Source organism: Mya arenaria, chromosome 5 (genome assembly GCF_026914265.1).
Source record: "Mya arenaria isolate MELC-2E11 chromosome 5, ASM2691426v1".
NCBI classification, from domain to species: domain Eukaryota; kingdom Metazoa; phylum Mollusca; class Bivalvia; order Myida; family Myidae; genus Mya; species Mya arenaria.
The window spans coordinates 58127120-58147205 of record NC_069126.1 but is presented as its reverse complement, the minus strand read 5'-3'; the positions used below and the strand labels follow the sequence as shown (position 1 = coordinate 58147205).

Genomic DNA, 20086 nt, shown 5'->3' with positions numbered 1-20086 from the left:
TGAAGCTAACCCCACGTTTAAACGCGGGACCTGTCCTCAATATGTGAAACTTTGTATGACGAAAGTGGGTATAATTCGGTACGCATACATTCAGTCCACTAAGCTACTAAATGGGAGACAGGTTCAAACATCCATTATTGTGAACGTACATATTAAATATTATCTGCTATTGTTCTGCCTTGAGATAATATTACAACTCATGAATAGTATATTCATCCTTCCAACTTTGTTGGTATTGAATAAAAAATATCGTTCTACATTGTGCATATACATGAGTATTGTCTTATAACGTTGTGTATTTCGCGTTTATTGTTTGTTTAAACTTGGCAAGTGTGCATTTCAACGTGATAAAGGTAAATTTACCTGGTCCAGTGTTTAATGAACAAACTGTTTTGCACCAAAGCTACCCATCATAATAAATCGAAATTGATAACAAAAAAGGAAAAAGATGAAAATAATAATAATTTTCCATTGACCAAGTACCAATAAAAGATGATTCTACAGGGCCAACAAATTAATATGATCTAAGTTACACAGAAACCTTTAAGACATTGGTAATGATAATTTAAAAACAAATGTATAGCTAGAAATGATGTATGCTATCCGACGAGGTACAGGCTCGGAAAACACATCGCAAACTGGAAAATATAACTTTTCATGTGTTGTGTTTTAAACTACCAATTATACATATGGCAACAAAGATAGTTGTTGTCAGAAGGACGGTAAACAGCACTTCATTTCAATATTGCGATGATTTATGGAAAGTCATTTTGAAATAATACACTCATTTGCGGAATATAAGAGCAGACGCAAACAATAAGGTAGGGAAGTATAACCTAGCCAGAAATCCGCCGCGGATTGCCATATCACCCGCCTAAATAATTGCTGAAGAATGTAAAGTGTTTACTACAAAAACAGGGGAAGTTATAATCACATGTTGCAAAAAAACAAAAGGTAAAAAAGGAACAAAGAGCAAGTCCTTTTAAAATACTAAAAGCAGGGTTATGAATTTTGTACACTACACTCTACTTTTTACGATTTACATTCAAGTCGCTATGCCTCGGAAATACTTCGAGATAACGAAATATCGATATGATCGGAATACAAAATCATGAGTTTCTTAATCCAACAATAAGACACATAAGATAAAGTTCGAAATAAACAGGACATCGAGATAAGAGTGATCGACACATCGAGGTTGGACTGTTTATGTTTATTAAGTTTGAATTCAATGTATTCAAGAGCTTTTGAATTAGAAGAAAGAAATTATTTCAATTAAAGCGAATTTATAAAACGAACGAAACGCAATAAATGAGACTTAAACAGGGTGATGGTTCATGTGCATAGCACTCCTTCTCAACGAGATGTATCTCTATATGAAGTTTTAAATGACTATCTCAAGGACTTTTTTTTGGATGATTGCTCCGGACAAATAGAAACGCAATTATTCACATATTCAAAAGAATTCAGTAACTCTAACTATACAAAAAATGCGCATATGCACATGTCATCATTAAGTTTATCTGTGTGTCAAGCCACCCCGAATGTTGATGGAGTTATTCTCCGGATCAGACGTAAGTGTCAAACATATAGCTTTAGGGGAAATGCAGGCAGAGAGTAAGGTTGATATGGTTAGAGTACTTGCATAATAACATGTCTCTCATTTCTAACAATCTAACCATCCAAGTTTCATTTAAATCCCTTCAGTCATTGTTTGAGTTAGTGTCAAAAACGATCAAAGTGAAAGGGGGATAATTCAGCAATGACTGTATCTAATATTATGGTTCTTCAGCACTTCCGATAAAGTTAATCTCCGGATAAAAATGTGCGGGATTAACGTACAGACTGAAAAATTAAAGGACGGACGGACCAATCGGCGACTTTACGCTCGCTCTTCGGTAAGCATAAACATGGTCTTAATTGAAGTATTAGTGTATTGAACCTTTTACTTAGTGACTATGTAACTACGTTTCATATGTATGGGTAAACTAATAAACCTTGGACATTTCTTTTTTCGTAAGTTTTAGCCAGAAATCTACCCTATGATCGGACATGACAAACAATTTTACAAGTTGGTTATATATAAAGACACACATCATCAAAACTGGGTGGACGAATTGGCATTTATTTGTAAATAAGATCTGGCGAACAACTGCCCTAATAACCCACTTTATGACCAGATATAACCCACATTCAAACATCACATGCTTATGACAATTGATAAGATATTTTTGACAATAAATTATGTACACCGTCTTCAAAACTTTTGTCCCGACAATTGACGCAGAGTTATAAAGACTCAATATTAGACAATGTTGAAATACTATAATGCTAAAATGTAAGCAAGCACATGTTGGCGAACAAAGACGACCAAACAAAATAGCTATCTACGATCACAATTTTATACGTGAGTGCAAGGTACACTTAAGCGTTTACATACACTGCACATTGAGGTGCAAGGTTCCGCTGTGATTTCCAGTCATGGCGGGAGATCCAGTAGGCGTCATCTTGTTCGTAGCGGTACACGTATAAATTCCGTCGTCAGATTTCTGCACAGAGCTGATACTGACAATCTGGCTGTTCCATTGTCTTTCGTCAATTGATCTAGTCCAGACAAAGGATGTCTGAGAAGGATTCCCAGAAACAAACGGACATTTGAAGTTTAAATCCCTGCCCTTAAATATGGCATGGGTCCCTGGAAGTGCAACTTTAGGACTATCTACAGAAATAGAAATAAAGTTAATCAGTTATTTTAAGCTTTCTGCAAACGGCACAATTATAGGCGTTATATGTGCGTTTCTGCACTTTTGTATTCACCAGCATTTAACACATATTTTCATTCATTGTTCCATTCCAGATTGCTTTTGTTATAAAAGTTAGTACCATGTTGAAAATATATACGTACACTACTTATATATCAGTAAAACAACCTACACTGAACATCTACTGAGAACATTGTGTTGCCAGTTCCTGTTTCCGTGTTTCCTCCAGTGGGATCCATTGTGTTTGCAACTGTCAGAGTGTACTGGCCTTGGTCGGCGGTGTGCTGGACATTGGTCAGGGATACACTGGCTCCGGAAACTTGTCCACGGCCCGGAGTTGACCAAGTGTACGTCATCAGGGGCGGGTTGGCGGAACTGATGCAGTTGATGGTGCGATCTGTGCCCTCCACGAGTATTACAGTGGTCGATATTGAAGTTCCCTTTATACTGCATGATGGCGCACGCGGGGAATCTACAGATATAATAACAATAGGTGTACAATGTAATGCATAATTGTAACCTGGGGTGGGATATCTAATTAGTACAGCTCGCCCTCGACTTATGTAGCATTCGTCGAGATAGTTGTTCCGCTGTTCGTTCATGTTGGTGTTGTTAGATAGAAATCAGTGAGACGCTTAAATTCATTGTCGTTGTATAAGGCGTGTTAGCAGATCTTGTGCAACTGATTGTGCGGTCTTTGCTTTCTATTACCACGGTGATGATGCAAAATGGATTCTTTCCGTCCACATTCTTCATTTGCGGGGTTTTCCGGCACCGATACGGAATCTATCCGTCGTGTGTACATTAAAAAATGCCAAAGTATCAATCGGTTAAACAAACAGCAATAGTTATGTTTGTGATTTGATACCTAAAGAATAATTTCATTAACTATCGACAAACAAACACAAAAATGAAAGTCCCATATAATTTTAATTCATGTAAACGAATGAAAATAAATTAGCGATCATAATTGTGACAGCAAATACCATGCAAAGGAAACCTTAATATTTATTTACTATCAGCTATTTACATCCAGATAACTACGTGTGTTTTTTTCAAGGATGGTTTTGAAGTTTGTATTATTCAATGTCCTGCCTTTCCATAGAATATTGGGAATAAAAGTGGAAAATAAAGTCCTCGCTTGTCGGTTCAGTGAAACACAGGATTATATTTGTTATGAACAGATGTATAAAAATTTAGGCACCGGATATATTTTGTCACTCACACCAGATTCTATCCAAGATTTGATATGCTTTTTTTTGGTGTGTGTTTTCAGACGGGAAAGAACATCAAATCAACACATATAATACCTCGAGTTTTTTTCTAATGACGCAAATCGCGAAGATATCAATTATATTATTATTACTTATCCAATGTATGTTCGTCTTCGAAGTCCTGGAAAAAATAACAAAATTAGCTTTTAACTACTTATCTGATCAAATGCATGATGCTCAAACAATTTTAGTGTCGGTGATAACATTTAAGGGAAGGTCTGAAAACCGAAAACTAACATTTTTAATCATGCCTTTTGCAAAATATTGAATTTTTATATGTTAAAACAGCGGCGGCGATAATGACTCGTGGTACGAGGATCATAACCGCTAAAGGCACTCCCAGACATTTTAATTCCATGAAGAACAAAATATACTTAATATTTGTTACTGTCTAGATACGGGATAAGATCGTCTTGTTTGAATAAATATGAAGCAAATTCCCTAATTCACATATGAACGTTATAAAGTCATGTGAATTATTTGCATATACAATTTAAAGTGAAATATGATAACTTAATGCTTCTTTGCTGTTGCCTGCCACGACTATACGTATATATTTCCTAAACAAATTCATATTTTGTTTGGTTTCGATTGGCGGTTGTTGCAACAAGGCCGTTGTTTTCGGAGCATAGTTGCTAAATAACTTAAGTCCTGAAAAGAAACAAATTGTTGACTACTTTTAATTACCATCCATTAAGTCATTAATTGGTTTTATTATGTGAATTGTTAGAAGTGCGCGCATGCGCATTTGCACTGGCAAATATAAAGACATTCACGAAGCATTGATAATTTCTAAATTGCAATACTCACTGGGCCGTAATCTGTATTATAAAACAAAAATACTTCATCCCTGGGTACAATTTAAGGCATTTACTGATAACTTTCATTTTGCATAATTTTAATTCATCATCCTTTTTATGACTGTTTTTTATATCAGGAAAAAGCAGATTATATACTTACAGTCACCATGTATGTGATTATAGAAGTCATAACATAATTGCGACAAAAACGAGCAGTGAGTTTAACTTATACCATAAATACACATCTTAGTATCCGACTAAGACCAGAAATGTTTCTGTGTTTAAGGAAACTTAGCATCCCCACTCCAGAATAGGAGTGTATTCTAGTATATGATAAATTAACGTTTTGCAAACCTTATATTTTTAGATAAATTCTGTGAAAAAAATACAAACTTAGCTACGACCCTTTTTTTTTTGATACCGTTACCATAAACACAGATGTTTCTTTTTTGGCCTACTTTAGGTACAACTCTTTATTCAGTCCAGCATACTAGAGTATACCCTAACTAAATGTACACAATATCCTCTAGCATCAACTAGTTATAGACTCCAAATAATACCATGTAAAGGGTCAATACAAGTAGATTCCGGTGACCACAATGGCTAGATTCCGTTGCCGTGTTAAAACGAAAGTAAGTCCTTAAATCACGATTAAACAATGACTCAAGATAAACTACAAACATGATTCTTAGTATAAAAGTGCTATGCGTTGATATAAGATGTTAGAATAAGTAATATTTCAAAAATAGAGACAAAAACGCCGTTTCTGCTCGTCGCCTACGTTTTTCATGTGAAATTTATTTTTTGTTAATTTGACACGATCGTAAAACGACATTCCTTCATCACCAATAAATTTATAAATAAATAACATAAAGATATTTTCCTAGACCCAAAAATATAACAGTAAAAAGCGAAATTTGCTGAGATGTACCCCAAATTGTTGCGATACTTACGGATAGAATCCGCATCGGTGCCGGATAGAACCAATAAATGAAAAATGTGGACGGAAAGAATCCGCTATGCATCATCACCGTGATAAGTAATGATAGCTGAGAATCCAATTATATTGTAAATAATAAGTAAAAGCAATCTACCCTTTTTGGTGTTCTTTTATGCATAAAACATAGATAATCTGAGAGACGATAACAAGAAAAACATTAATTGTAATTGTGTCACGTGAAATCGTTCTAAATCCATTTTTGATTTATTTGGCATAAATAAAAAATAGGTAATTGGTGTTGTTTTCAGGGGTTTTTTTACACTAGAATTTCCAGTTTCCTTCGTATGAAGTTTTCTGACAGTTCTGCTGTTATGGTAAAGACTCAGAGCGTGTTTTGCCGTATGTCGAGCGTAACTGAAGTGTTTAATATATTTTCCAGGGCCAGTCGTCTAAAAAAACAGGTTGTGGTCGAAAATAAGAAATATTTTCTGTATTTGTGAATTCAATTTCGTAAAAAGCCAGAACTAGAAATGTATTATCTGTATAATCGGATGTTTCGCACATAATTAAAGTTTGTCATGAGTTATAATGAATTGAAAGCACTCAGAAAAAAATATCAAACCAAATGAGTTCGGAACATTCAGCAGCACAGCAGAACAATATCGTTCAAGGAAGCTGAAAAAATATACTATGTTGCCTCCCATTTGATCTAAGTTTTGATAAATAGGTAGTTAAGTCAAATGTTCCAGAGAGTAGAACTACAGCTACATTTGGTTAATGATATTGCCGTATCCGGGATTAACTTTATCTTAAATATGTGGATAAATGCACGATCCCTTTCTTTTGATCTCACTTACGCAGAACTTGAAGGTTTATGGATGTTTGTCTTCTTTTTTCAACCGAAGTTCCTCCAGAAGGTAACAACGTGTTCATTGCTGAACACGTGAGAGTTCCGTCGTGAGTGGTCTGCACACTGCCCAGTATGAACGTGGAGCCACTTTGTGAGACTCCACCAGGGTATGTCCAGGTATAAGTCGGGCTCGGGTTCCCCCTGCTGCTGCAGGTTAGCGTCATGGAACGCCCCAATATTATCCGTACAGATATTATCCGTACAGGTGAGGTTACCTCGGAATTCTTATAGAATACTTTCGGAGTGAAGGGTTCGTCTGTAAAAAGAATTAAAGAAGGTTACCGTTTATATAAACAGGGTAATGATGAACATCCGGACAAGATCAATACAAGGATGTTACAAAGGATTTTTTGTAGGATATTTTGTGGATTGATATAAGTATAAATGTTATTATAAGTAAATGGCTATTGCCATTTTGTTTCTCTCTACGATACAGTATGAAGACACGTATACCGTCTGGGAAAAAGTAGTTTGTAGGAGCTTGTTTTGTTTTAAGCTAAAAATGTGCAGTAAATCATTTATGGGTATGATTTATGACGGGTTTTTTTTTTCAACTCGACGGATACGTGTTATCATGTCAAATACCAAATAGAACATGCAAATATCATCTGTACATGTAATGTTATTTCGGAACTTTTTTAGGATATTTTAGATGAAAATGGTCCTTCTGTAAATAGAGTAATGGTATAAATGTACCTGATATATATCAATGCCCGGAGATACTCCGTCAATAAAGTTAGCTTGAAGCCATTGTTGGAGACTGTATCAGATTTCAACAAATTTGAAGTTTATGAAAATTCCTCAATATAACAATGGAATTATCTATATTGCCACACAATAATGTTATCACCATTATATTTAGGAATATGCTTGTTTATTCTCTACGGGAAAAAGTCTGATGTATTAATATCTCAAAGACTGATTTATAAATATCCTATTCTGATTATATATATTTTATAATTGTATTAATTAATATCTAAAAGTCTGATTTATTAATATTTAACAGTACAATGTATAATAGTAATTTAATTTAGGTGTTTGATTTATTGATATCTAAAAGTTTGATATATCAATGTCTAAATTTCTGATGTATTAAAATCTTTAAGTCTGATTAATTTGTATTTAAAAGTCTGATCTATCAATATCAAAAGTAAGTCTGATTTAAACTTATCTAATATATTAACATTAAATATGAGCCTAAACCTCGAGGGAACCGATGTTTCGAACGATCCGATTTTCAATTATCCAGTCTGTTTTGAAATATCTTTCAGTGTTTGTTTTTTTAAGTTTGAAGTCGTCTGTTTACTAAGACACTGATTATGTGTTGCGTTGTGGAAATCGCTCATATGTTCAAAGGCTGTCGTATACTATATGTATACTAAATATAAAATGTAAAAGAAATATCAATAAATTAATCAATATATTTTATTTTTTTACAAAATTGCCATATTGCAAAGCAAAGTGACAAGAAGGAATTCTTTTCGTTGATTCCGATGTTGCATCGATCTGGTAGTGTTTATTCATGTTCTTATTACTCATTAGTATTTCTCACAATTAACTGCACATAATAATCTTCTAAAATGCCCATACCAACTAATATCGGTCATGCGCTAACAGTGTTTAACTGTTTTTCATACCATATCAAATTGCCTTTCAACTGTCATTGCAATTTTTACAACTTGCGAAAATTTTAATACCTTGCAAGTGTTTATTTTGGAACACGCGTTCGGGAAAAAGTGTGACATTATGACCTCGAGGGAGCCATAAGGTTTTGTGCATGATTTGTGTACTTGGGACCGAGTATATTGCTCGACTCTTCGACATAATTAGGTTTCGGTGCAGCGTAGGTATCTTTTATATAAAAATTTTAATACCTTGCAAGTGTTTGTTTATTTTGGAACACGCGTTCGGGAAAAAGTGTGACATTATGACCTCGAGGGAGCCATAAGGTTTTGTGCATGGTTTGTGTACTTGGGACCGAGTATATTGCTCGACTCTTCGACATAATTAGGTTTCGGTGCAGCGTAGGTATCTTTTATATAAAAATAGAGGGAAAAAAGTTCGGGACCAAGCTCCGACCTTGAGGGAACGCCGGTTCTCGAACGACCGCTTGTTCGAACGACTGCAGTTTTACTACGGTTGTAGTCTGTTTTATTAAAATCTAAAAGACTGATTTATTCATATATATCCATTCAAAAAGCAGTTACAGTATAGTCGTATTTCAAATATGGTAACGGTTTTTAAGAATCCAAATTTGTATACAATTTAGTTCTGATTTATCATACGATAATCTGATCCAATTATGTTTTTTTTTAAAAAACAAATGTTCTCCCTATATCGAAGACTAACATAATGTATTTCGCCTTTTTTAACCCCGCAATACACATCCCGTCTGCCACGCCTATTTGAATGCAGAGTACAACATTACATTTAAGACAACACCGGGGGAATACAGCCAAGCCATTTTTGTTTTTCTCTGCAAAACAAGCCATGTATGTTACGAGCATACTCACAGAAACACCGTTTACCATAGGTACGTGACAAATGTCAATTTATTTTAAAAGAAAAATAATAGGACGTAAATGCTCAAAGTTTATCAAACATGCGAGCAACGACGCCATTGCTTGAAAAACAAACAATTGCCGAAGAATTTGCAAAAACGACGAACTATTTTTTTATATAAATACATTGGATGACAAACAAGTGACCTAGTCACCTGCTAGGAAATTAGTCATGTCTTCATAACAGGCTCCTCCCTGTCTCGCCATGTTCGCATTCATGATGGTGACATAATTTATTGCCTTGTTTCCGTATAACTAGGAGACTAATATAAAATCGTACACATAAGCTAAACATTCTGATCAAATTTCATAACATTTTAAAATTAAGAGGATTTAGAATCAATTTCAACATATATCTTATCACTATATCCGCTTACCACACAAACATGCAGTTAAATGTAACCACATAAAAAGATTACCTAGATTGTATGGAAATATTTTGAGTAATTCTCTGCTGGCGATTAAAAAAATTGCTGAATTGTTTATAAAAGTGTTAAGAACTCCTGACGATGTTACATTGATGGCGTTTAAAGCACACATACTATTATGGTCAAGTTAAAAAATACAAATTGGTTAACATGTCGAATCTAAAACGTTAATTAGGTTTTGCGTATATTTTCCCTAGTAACCTACCCCATGGCCTAAAAAAGATTATTATTAAGATTAAACCTTATATTCTTCAAATAAAAGTTTATTGTGTTAGCTAATAGTTTTTAACAAAGCGGTACAGCATCACATTTGTTATCATCAGTTATTGTCGGAAAACAATAACGCTCGTTAATGAGTTTGTGCGAAGAAGACACCACTTAAAAATTCCTAGAATTTGTCAGGAATCGTGAAAAATTAAAAACATATTAAGAAGGTCTCCAGGACCGTTCGCATCACTTACCTTATATACTTTTTTTTTTTTTGAGAAAAATACTGATCTGCACTTGCAATGAAATTTGTGGGTGTAAAAACATTCGTGAAAACCGTTTTAAAAACAGAAAATTTCCACGAATTAAAGTCTTTATACAATTGTGAAGTGTTTTACCAGAAGCTTATGCGTATAAACATTGACAAAATGCTACATCGTAAATGTCTGTTACACATATTAACAACACAGTTGACTACAAATACAGCAATACGTATTTGCGCTGAACATCTAAGAAAATATACAATAAAAGAATAATTACAACCAGTACCCGCCGTTGTTAGCCGATCAATACATGACCTGTATTTTCTATGCAACAAATGTTTAACAATTCTTACTTACACAGAACATCTAGGACAATGCTTGAAGAGTATAGCCAACCCCAACCGTTGTGTGCTCTGCAGTACACACCCACTTCATGATCGTTTCTCTGCACAGTCAACGTCAGTCTACCGATAGTCACAATGAGAGGACCACTTGCGCTGGTGTCTGTCTCCTTCCCGGTAGTAATATGAGTGTCATCCGACCTGTCCAGTGTACCGCTATCCTTGTACCACTCCACAGTTGCTTGGGGGTTTCCGGCAGACGTCTCACATCGGAACTGCCTTGCCGTGTTATCTATGACAGAGACGGAGCTGACCGCCGGGGAGACCATAGACACTGCAGTTATGCCGACTGTAAAATAAGCACATCACACTTAGTTTTGTCTAAAATAATCAGGATGTTTATATTTGCAGCTGATCAAACCTACCTAATCATCTACTTAAGGGGATGAACGGTTAGTTAGTCGATTTTACGTTTTATCTATTGACGTTGAATATTTGTTAAATAAAAATAAACTTCAGCAATCAGAAAAATTCTCCTTTTATAAAGCATATTTAGAAAATCTGGCAAAAGTTAATTAAATCTGCAGCATTAAATGGGAAACTTTTCTTCTTCTGTGGGCGAAAATGGCTGTGCCGTATCTTGATTTCTGGCGACAAGCTGCACATGTAAAATTGAAGACCTACCAAGACGGATTGGCTACTTATGAGTATTATACAAATCAAGTGTAGACATTTACTATGGACTTAATGTCCAGCGCGAACATTCTTCAAATATTTACAACGGTACATGTACTAGTTACATTCTGTTTCGGTATGATGGCCTTTAAAATGTCTGATCAGCTAGTTGGAATCACACAAGCTAGTTTTTACTCTCTTTACTCATATAAGGCAAGTGAAGGCCGTTAAGAAATCTGGTCGGATTTCCATCAACCAAAGAAAATCTATACGGTAAAAAAACGATGAACAGGTACATATTTACAGCGTCAGTGTTGTTAACTGATGCAATATATCTATGTATGTATACATATGTGTGTTCATACACATGGTCCCTACTACCATCCATATGACTAAGATTCGAAACGTTTCAGGGGAACTTCAAAATGCCGGGTTTACATGCGCAGATACTACAAACTGACAGAGCACTGTCACTTATCGCGCTACATGCATTGCAGAAATGTAGTACCCGAAATAATTTGATACTTATATCCGATCATAATAGTTCCATTTCTTAGTTAAATGAATAGTGAGATGATGTCTGGTAAGAATCACAATATAAAAACTATACTTTATATAAAATTACTTTCTTTTAAATTACCACGTCACAAAATGTAAGATGAAGTCTTAATTTGTAATATGATCATTTTTACACATAAATTTCCCAAAATGGACGTATGTCTTTCCGAAACAACGAAGACGGAAATACATTCGTATAACTTGGTATCCCTGAAATATTAAAATGAAGGAAAAAAACTCCATCATGGTTCGAAGCTCATTTACGTTCGCCGATGTCTCGAAAAATCCTCTTATGGCCCTTAGACGTACGGACTTGTTTCATTCCGTCTTAACGCAACTCTAAACTACGCTATGTTGAAGTAATAAAACAAATGGAGGACTATAAAGGAAAATTTTACACCGAACCATCCCCTACGGAATGCCGTTTATGCCATCGCCTTATCTGAAACGCGATATTCGATATTATAATAATAAATACGCGACAGTACGCTGATGAAAAAGAGACAGTACGATAACAAAAACGCGACAAAACGACAGTTCGATGGTGATAATGCGATTTACTTTTGTGTTTTCAACATCGTATCGTTGTGTTTTACCATCATAATATCGTAATTTCGCGTTTCCGTAATCGTTGTATAGCACTGTCGCGTTTTCATCATCGTGCTATTTAGTTTTCATCATCGTACTGTTGCGTTTTCATCATCGTACTGTCGCGTTTTCATCATCGTACTGTCATATTTTTATCTTAGTACTGCCACGTTTTTATCCTCGGACTGTCGCGTTTTTAGCATAAGATTGTCGGGTTTTCAGCATCATACTATCAACTTCCGGTGCGCATGCGCATAGAATAATTTCCCCTCCATATGTCAAAATGTCGGCTTCAGGGGTGAGAGACGTTGATATTATCACGATATTTCTTATTTAGTCAAGTACAATTAATCATGAGTCAGTCTCCAGAGTGTCGTTGTCATTTGTCTAGGAAGGACCTCATGTTACGTTACCGCAGCCGCCAATGCTACCTAATGACACCACAGTATCGCCGCCGTCACCAAACACCAACAATATACATCCACACTCACTGACCAAAGAATCTTCTTTTTTTCCGTTCCATCCCTTTTAAGAATAATTTTAGTAATGCCGACCAGATGTGGTAAACGTTAGTGGATTTATCGTTTATGATGTCATCTCGATACAATGAATGGATGAGAACCACCTATGAAGAATATGTGATATGACGAGAGGTATAATACTTCCGACACAAGCGGAGGTGGAAGAGTTTTCGAGCGGAGAACAGTGTATGTCAATAATACAAGGAATCATGCATCAGGTGGTAGGGAGTAATGTACGCAGTTGCTATTTACACAAGGGTGTCACCATCGACGCCTCAGAATCATCTACCTCTCTCAAATCTGTTCAACAGGAAAGATCAGCAAGAACAATTGCTTTGAATAGTTAATACATGGTGTTCTTCAAAATGTTTCGGGGCACATCACAGAGCATTACGTTGGGGCGTCAATTGTTCCACGGTCATGCAAATACGTTAATGGAAACTCAAGACCTTTAATTACATTTTTGTTTACCTTTAATTACATTTATGATTTAAGGAATATCCATTCACATGACCTAAGTTCCAAGTAATTGACGGATGGGTCATCTTCAGGCTTAGAATTGGTGACTTGGAAAGACTTTTTAGTTTCTAAGCTTTAAGTTGCCAAGTTTATTAAATATAACTCATGTCACAATTCACGACAAATATAGTTTTGAAATAATACATATTATACAATAGCAAAAACGTATGTTTTAGAATTCTTGTAATGGTCGAATATAAACATTTTGAATTATGCATCAAACGCGCTATTTTACCTACAAATTCAATGAACATTCCTAAAAATTCCTGAAAATCAGACATGGAATTTTAAAAAAATCCTAATATTGGGTCTTATTGAAACCCTGATAAATTATGTCAATGGATCAATATTAACCGCCAAGACTGCAAGCTTGGTTCTTAGATAAATATTTATGCAAAAAGCTGCAGAAACAACTTCAGTAACAAAACGTTTAAACATAAACCCGATTTAATGGCACTGGGTAAACGCCAAAGACATAGAACATAAAATCACAAACAAGAAACATAGAAGAACAGCACAAAATTCCACGAACAGCACAGTGCATACATACTATATATAAAAAAACTAGGTATGTTTATCAAGAATTGTTAGGTACCGACTTGGAACGGTCAGTAATATGTAAATTTACTGGGGGTTTAAACCAGTTTATGTGTACAAACCTCACTCTTATCCCAACAATCCTTAATAAAGATAAAATGAAAAAGTTAAATCTTATCAAAGTATAACGTATAGCTAAACACGAATTAACCGTGCTGCTGTTACGACGGATCTGCTTGTACAATGAGAAACTCAGGACAAGAAAAGGCTAACGCCATCAATATTTTGTTCATAGGCGCTGAGGATCAGTGGAGGCAGAGACAACAGTGGCGGCGGCCGCCGCACCAATATTTCGAGAAGCAGCGAAAATTAAATTTGCTTTTTTATGAAAAAGAACACTATTACTTCGAAATGCGGTCAACTAACCGGAGTCTTGTGTAAGGCGTCTTGGTAACAAAATAATGTTCACCATCGAAAATACGTAGCTCCTCCAGTCTTTTCTTAACTTTATGAATGATCTTTGAGGTCTCGCAGATATGTTGGCCTACATTCAAGATATGTATAAATAAATTTCAGGCTTTATATTTAAAACTTATGTTTTGATTAACAGCGGAAGCAATAAATAACTTTGCAGCTAAGCGTTTAATTAATATAGCATACTTGTTAATCATAATTTTATGACCATGTTATTTCGCGAGGTTGACCTTTGGCAGGTTGTTACCAATAAATGTTTTGATGCAATATTGTTATCAATCTGTCTTTAATCGAAATCAAACTTAAATCACGCATCTGCTTCGATATCCAAAATTTGTTAGATTGGTGTATCATCTTAGAAAACGCTAACGCTTTTCAAGTTTTCGTTATTTGTCCCTCTCATAGCATTACCTGACGGGTGATTTACTGTCTATAAACCGAACGATTTGTGACACAAAATTGATAAGATCGTGGATCTGTACTTTGACAGATGTTGTCACATTAACCAAAGATGTTTCAAGCGGAGTTTTAACTAAATGCAACAAAAACTCTCCAAGATAATTGTAAAAACAATCCAAAAGTGTTAGGATTTAAGACCTTAGCAAGCATATAGCTACAGTTATGACAGATTTTGCTTACAAATGGAAAAGCCAAATCAGATGTGTTATTTATTGTATTGTCAATAATGTTACGAAAATTCGGTTACCAATAATTGCTATAAACCGTTCCTACAAATTAATGAGATTGCACGTTTATAACATATGTTCATAAACATTTCCTATGGATACCCTGAATCCTGTCCAAAAGGGAAGGCGACTCCCCCTCCCAAATCCGTCCCAAATACAATGCTTTTATTCCCAGGTCACCAGTTCGTTGTTATCTTTTACTATTGTATGCATGTTTGTTTTTCAGTACTTATAACCCATTGTATAAGGCTAACCATTTCAAAATCTAGCATGCTAGTGCAATGACCATTTGCGCCATCCGTTAAGATGTCGATTCATTTGTTAGAAAGGAATTAATTATTTAGTATTCTTTGAAGAACGGAATTTTAGAAACTACCCGGGGATGAGACTATGGTCATATTCACTGCAGTACAAATGTCTAAAACATTATCAATTTAGTTGTGCTTTTTTACTCTTATTCAGTCAGTGAACCACACTTTCAGTGTTTATGGCTCTCATACGGAATTGAGCGTATAAAATAATAAATTATCATAAAATTAAGTCCAACACATCCAAATTTCTATTGAAAAAAGATAACAAACGGGCCTTTCAATTTTGGGAGATGAATTTAAATTAAATGTTCGCGTGTTATCATAAATATGATCAGCTCGCTAATACAAAGAAGAAGGCGAATTCGCGTCATTGATAGAAATAGCGATTGACTTACTGACTTCCCTCAATTCTGCATATTATGATCTTCAAAAAATCCCACGAATATTTACATTTCGATGTAGTAGCCTCCCTTGACTTCATTACTCAAAACTACATAACACATTACACACCGAACTCGACGTGATACAGGTCACCAAAAAAGCGTCTTATCATATTAATATCCCCTATGTATCCGTAAAATTCATCGACTGCCAAGTATTATAGATGTTTGCAATAAGTTTCACTAAAACCTACGTATCTTTGACTAATGCTTGATGTCGCCATTCAAGGTCCCAGTTTTCTGTGTTAACATTCAAAAATAACCTAATGGACGTTTTCTTTGATCGCATATTGAAATGACTTTTAAACGATCAGGCGGATATCGTGAATATCGATAATCGCAGATTTACTTTTGAAAAGCATTTCTATACTTTACAAGTAAAGAACCTAGGTTCTAAAAATGTACAGAATGAACCAGCAAGCATTTTCGTAAAAGACCCATTTTAACTCCACAATTGTCTGTCTGCATTCGGAAAACAATAAGAATACTGTTATTGTCCACAACAAAGCATCGGGTGGGGTTGTACGCAAGAGAACGGTATTAAATAGTTGTTTTGAAGCAAAAATGTATTGAGTGAGTCAGGAAGCCTAGTAAGAACATGCATTGTTTTCACGAGGTATTTTAATACAGATATTATTTTTATCTAAAACAAGCGTCTTCGTAAACGAGCAATTGCTCTTCATTCGGTGCACAAGGTCGTTTCTAAAAAAATATCGTTGAAACATATAGAAAACAGTGCTAATACTCAGCGAATCGAGGACGTTAATCACTCAAAACAATGAACCGGGAAGCATCGACGCAGCTGACATTACTGCCCTTGATTTACAATTTTCAATGAAAATGCAGTAAACATATTGGCCACCTACAAAACAGAAAACTGCAGTAAAGAAGTGTAAACGAAATGAGCAACGATAATTTGATTGATTTGAATGAATGAATGAATTCTCACGAAATGAACAACGATAATTTGATAAGTTTAATGAATGAATGAATGAATGAACGAACGAACGAACGAACGAACGAACGGACGAACGAACGAACGAACGAACGAACGAGTGAGCGAGCGAACAAACGGACAAACGAACGAACGGACGAAGTAAACACCAAATAGGTATTGTAATGACCTGTTTATAATACACAATAATTCATTGATATATTGCCTGTTTGTATATCATCGTTAATCAGCTGACATTCAACACGACTGTGTACCATGACCCTTGACGTCATGCGCGCGATCAATACGATGTAGCGTATATTTATATGACATTTACTATTGGTGGTTAAAGTTTCAACAGAAAACGCGAAAATAAGGTCTATAGACATGCGTTGTAAACTTTGAACGCGTGTTTGTCTCCAAAAGTAATTTTTCTAAAATCTTTAGATATTAACAAAGCCGGTTTTGGGTGTAATGTATTGATCACTGTATGTACTACATTGAAATAGAATGCCATTATACAGTCATGATGTAATCAAACACTGTTAACAAGAGCAAACGTGATGTTCTGATATGCATTGGCAAATTCGACTGCATTTATAGGGGTATGCTAACTCCATGTAAAACGTAACGTTTTAAATTTATCAAACATTCTCTCTGAAGTGGATCTGAAACACAAAAACAGCAATTAAATGTAGCCATCATAATCGATTTATTTTTTGATGAGGCAAAATGTTAGCGTAGTTTTTTTAAACGTCCACGGAGTTTCTAGAAATAAAAGGGACTCGCTCATGTCTTTGAAAATTGCACGTTTTTGTATGACGAACAAAAGTGTGGCAAATACAAATACAAATTAGGTGTGTTAAAACTATGATACTAAAAGTTGAAACTCTCAGCAAATGTCGATATTTGCTCAGATGTGGTCTTTAAAGACCTCAATTTCAATTAGCGTTAATAACGGTAGTGGTCACTTAATAACGGCTTTGTTGTTGCGTGATTAGTTGATTGAGATGATCGCGTGGTGTTATCAGTGTATTGTTAAAATGTCAAACTATCAATCATTATTGTACTGTTGCTGGTCGCCTACTGGTGAAGGCATCGTTTTTTCGTTCTATTTTAGCTTGACTTGACCGGCGTGGGTTTGCACCCCACTAAAACCAAAACACTTAATGTGTACTATAAGTGTTGTGTTTTCTGCGATTTCGATAGCAAAAGGTAAAAAATGATGAAATAAGCGAGTAAAAAGACACGAGCGAGTACCTTTAACCCGTCCGAAGAACGCGCATGAGTAGTTTCTTGATCGACTGATCGACTTGGGATTAAACTCCAAATCCGCATAACGTGGACATTCGATAATTTTGTTGTGTTGGTCGCGATAGCGAAAATCCGCGGAGGAAATGAACTTGGGTCTAAATCGTTGAGTGTACTAAAAATCGTGTATGGTGGGGGGGGGGGGGGTGGGGATGGGATTGACAAGAAAGGGGAGGGTTTTTTTTCGGTAATTCCACCAACTGCACAATACTTAACACAAAAACCAGTCATTTAAGCCCTTATATATATACTACGTAAGTCGGTTAAATATGTTAGCAAGTTGGTTTGACGAGGTCTGTATGTCATATTAACAAGAGTCGTAAGTCGTTTTAAGGAGATACGAAACAGAAGACATGAATGTGTCACCTAGCTCAGTCTATGCTTTAAAAGTACGCAACAGACCCGAAGGGAATACGAGTGCTTTAATTTCAATTGTATTTACTATCTCCCTTAGTCATTCAATAAGTACAGCACTGTGAATCTCAGATTAAGACAATACAGACTGATTATTGTAATGTGTTTGCCTGTTAATGCAGATCGTTTAGAATATTTAAAATGGCTGTGCATATGGACATCGCATCAACTGATCAAATTGATCCAGCTATTTATACAAAACAAACGTTGTCAACCGATGCTTAACCGTTATAACTGATAATATTAAACATCAAATGATTAATCTATTGAATTATATTGTGTATTCTCAAAGAAAAAAATGTGAGTATTAACATTTTTCAGGAGAGTGGATACAATGAGGTTTATTTATTAAAAAATAGCATTCAATTATCTCAGTTGAACTCACTAATCAGACTTATTTGCTCCGCTTTCAAACAAACAAAATGGTCATTCATGCTACGACGATAATTCAAACTTGTTACGACGATAATCTATCCAGGTTACGACGATAATACATTTTTTACGAAGATATTTCATATTTCTTACGAAGATCGTACATTCTTGTTACGACGATAAAACATTCTTGTTATGACGATAATACATACTTTTTTGGACGATAATACATTCTTGTTAAGACGATCACGCTACCTTTTTACGACAAAACAGCCTTGTTATGCCGATAATACATCATTTCTACGACGATAATATATAGTATAAATTTGCAACGACTTTAAAATTTTCTTGTTACGACGATAATAAATACTTGTTAAGAAGATAATACAAACTTGTTACACGTATTATACATATGTGTTACGAGTATAAAACATACTTGTAATGACTATAACAAATACTTCATATGAAGATAATACATTCGTGTAACGACTGTAATTCATTCTAGTTACGACAGTAATTAAAACTTGTTAAATTTTGACTACATACTTCTAGCAACTATAATACTTCTTGTTAAGATGTTAACATACTCTTGCAACGACTCTATTATTTTTTTTAACCGGCGCATATAACTTACCTTCTTGATTCGTCTATAAATGCAACTTGTAACTGCAATAATACAAATTTATTACGACTATGAAACAAACTTGTAACGACAATAATACGAAACTTATTACGACGATAATACATACGTAATAAGACGATAATACAAACTTGTAAGAATAAAATGAATACTTGTTGTTACGACTACAATACATAAAAATTAAAATTGCGAATCTTTTGTACGACGATGAAACATACTTTGCATGACGCTAATGTAAACTTTGAACGAAGGTAATACGTACGTGTTTCAAATAAAAATAGAACTAACGACTATTACAAACTTGCTAATTCAAACATTTTAAGACGATAACACAAACTTGTAACGACGATAATGTTACTTGTAAAAACTAGTACATACTTATTATGGCGATACTAAATACTTATCACGGCGATACTACATACATGTTACGGCGATATTACATACATGTTACGGCGATACTACATACTTGTCACGGCGAAAATGCATACTTGTTACGGCGATACTACATACTTAGCGACACTACATACATGTTACGGCGATATTACATACTTATCACGGCGATACTACATACATGTTACGGCGATACTACATACATGTTACGGCGATACTACATACTTGTT

The 20086-nt window shown here is 35.0% G+C and overlaps 1 protein-coding gene across 1 annotated transcript in view; it reads right to left on the bottom strand.

Moving 5' to 3' along the window:
• The window catches only part of LOC128235819 (hemicentin-1-like), a 45124-nt gene that overhangs the window by 2568 nt on the left and 22470 nt on the right, over positions 1 to 20086 (bottom strand). Inside the window, exons 3-6 of the mRNA XM_052950613.1 lie at positions 10503 to 10835; positions 6634 to 6942; positions 2935 to 3234; positions 2441 to 2719 (exon numbers count right to left, since the gene is read on the bottom strand). Coding sequence (XP_052806573.1) covers positions 2441 to 2719; positions 2935 to 3234; positions 6634 to 6942; positions 10503 to 10835 — 1221 coding nt within the window. The remainder of the gene's footprint in view (positions 1 to 2440; positions 2720 to 2934; positions 3235 to 6633; positions 6943 to 10502; positions 10836 to 20086) is intronic.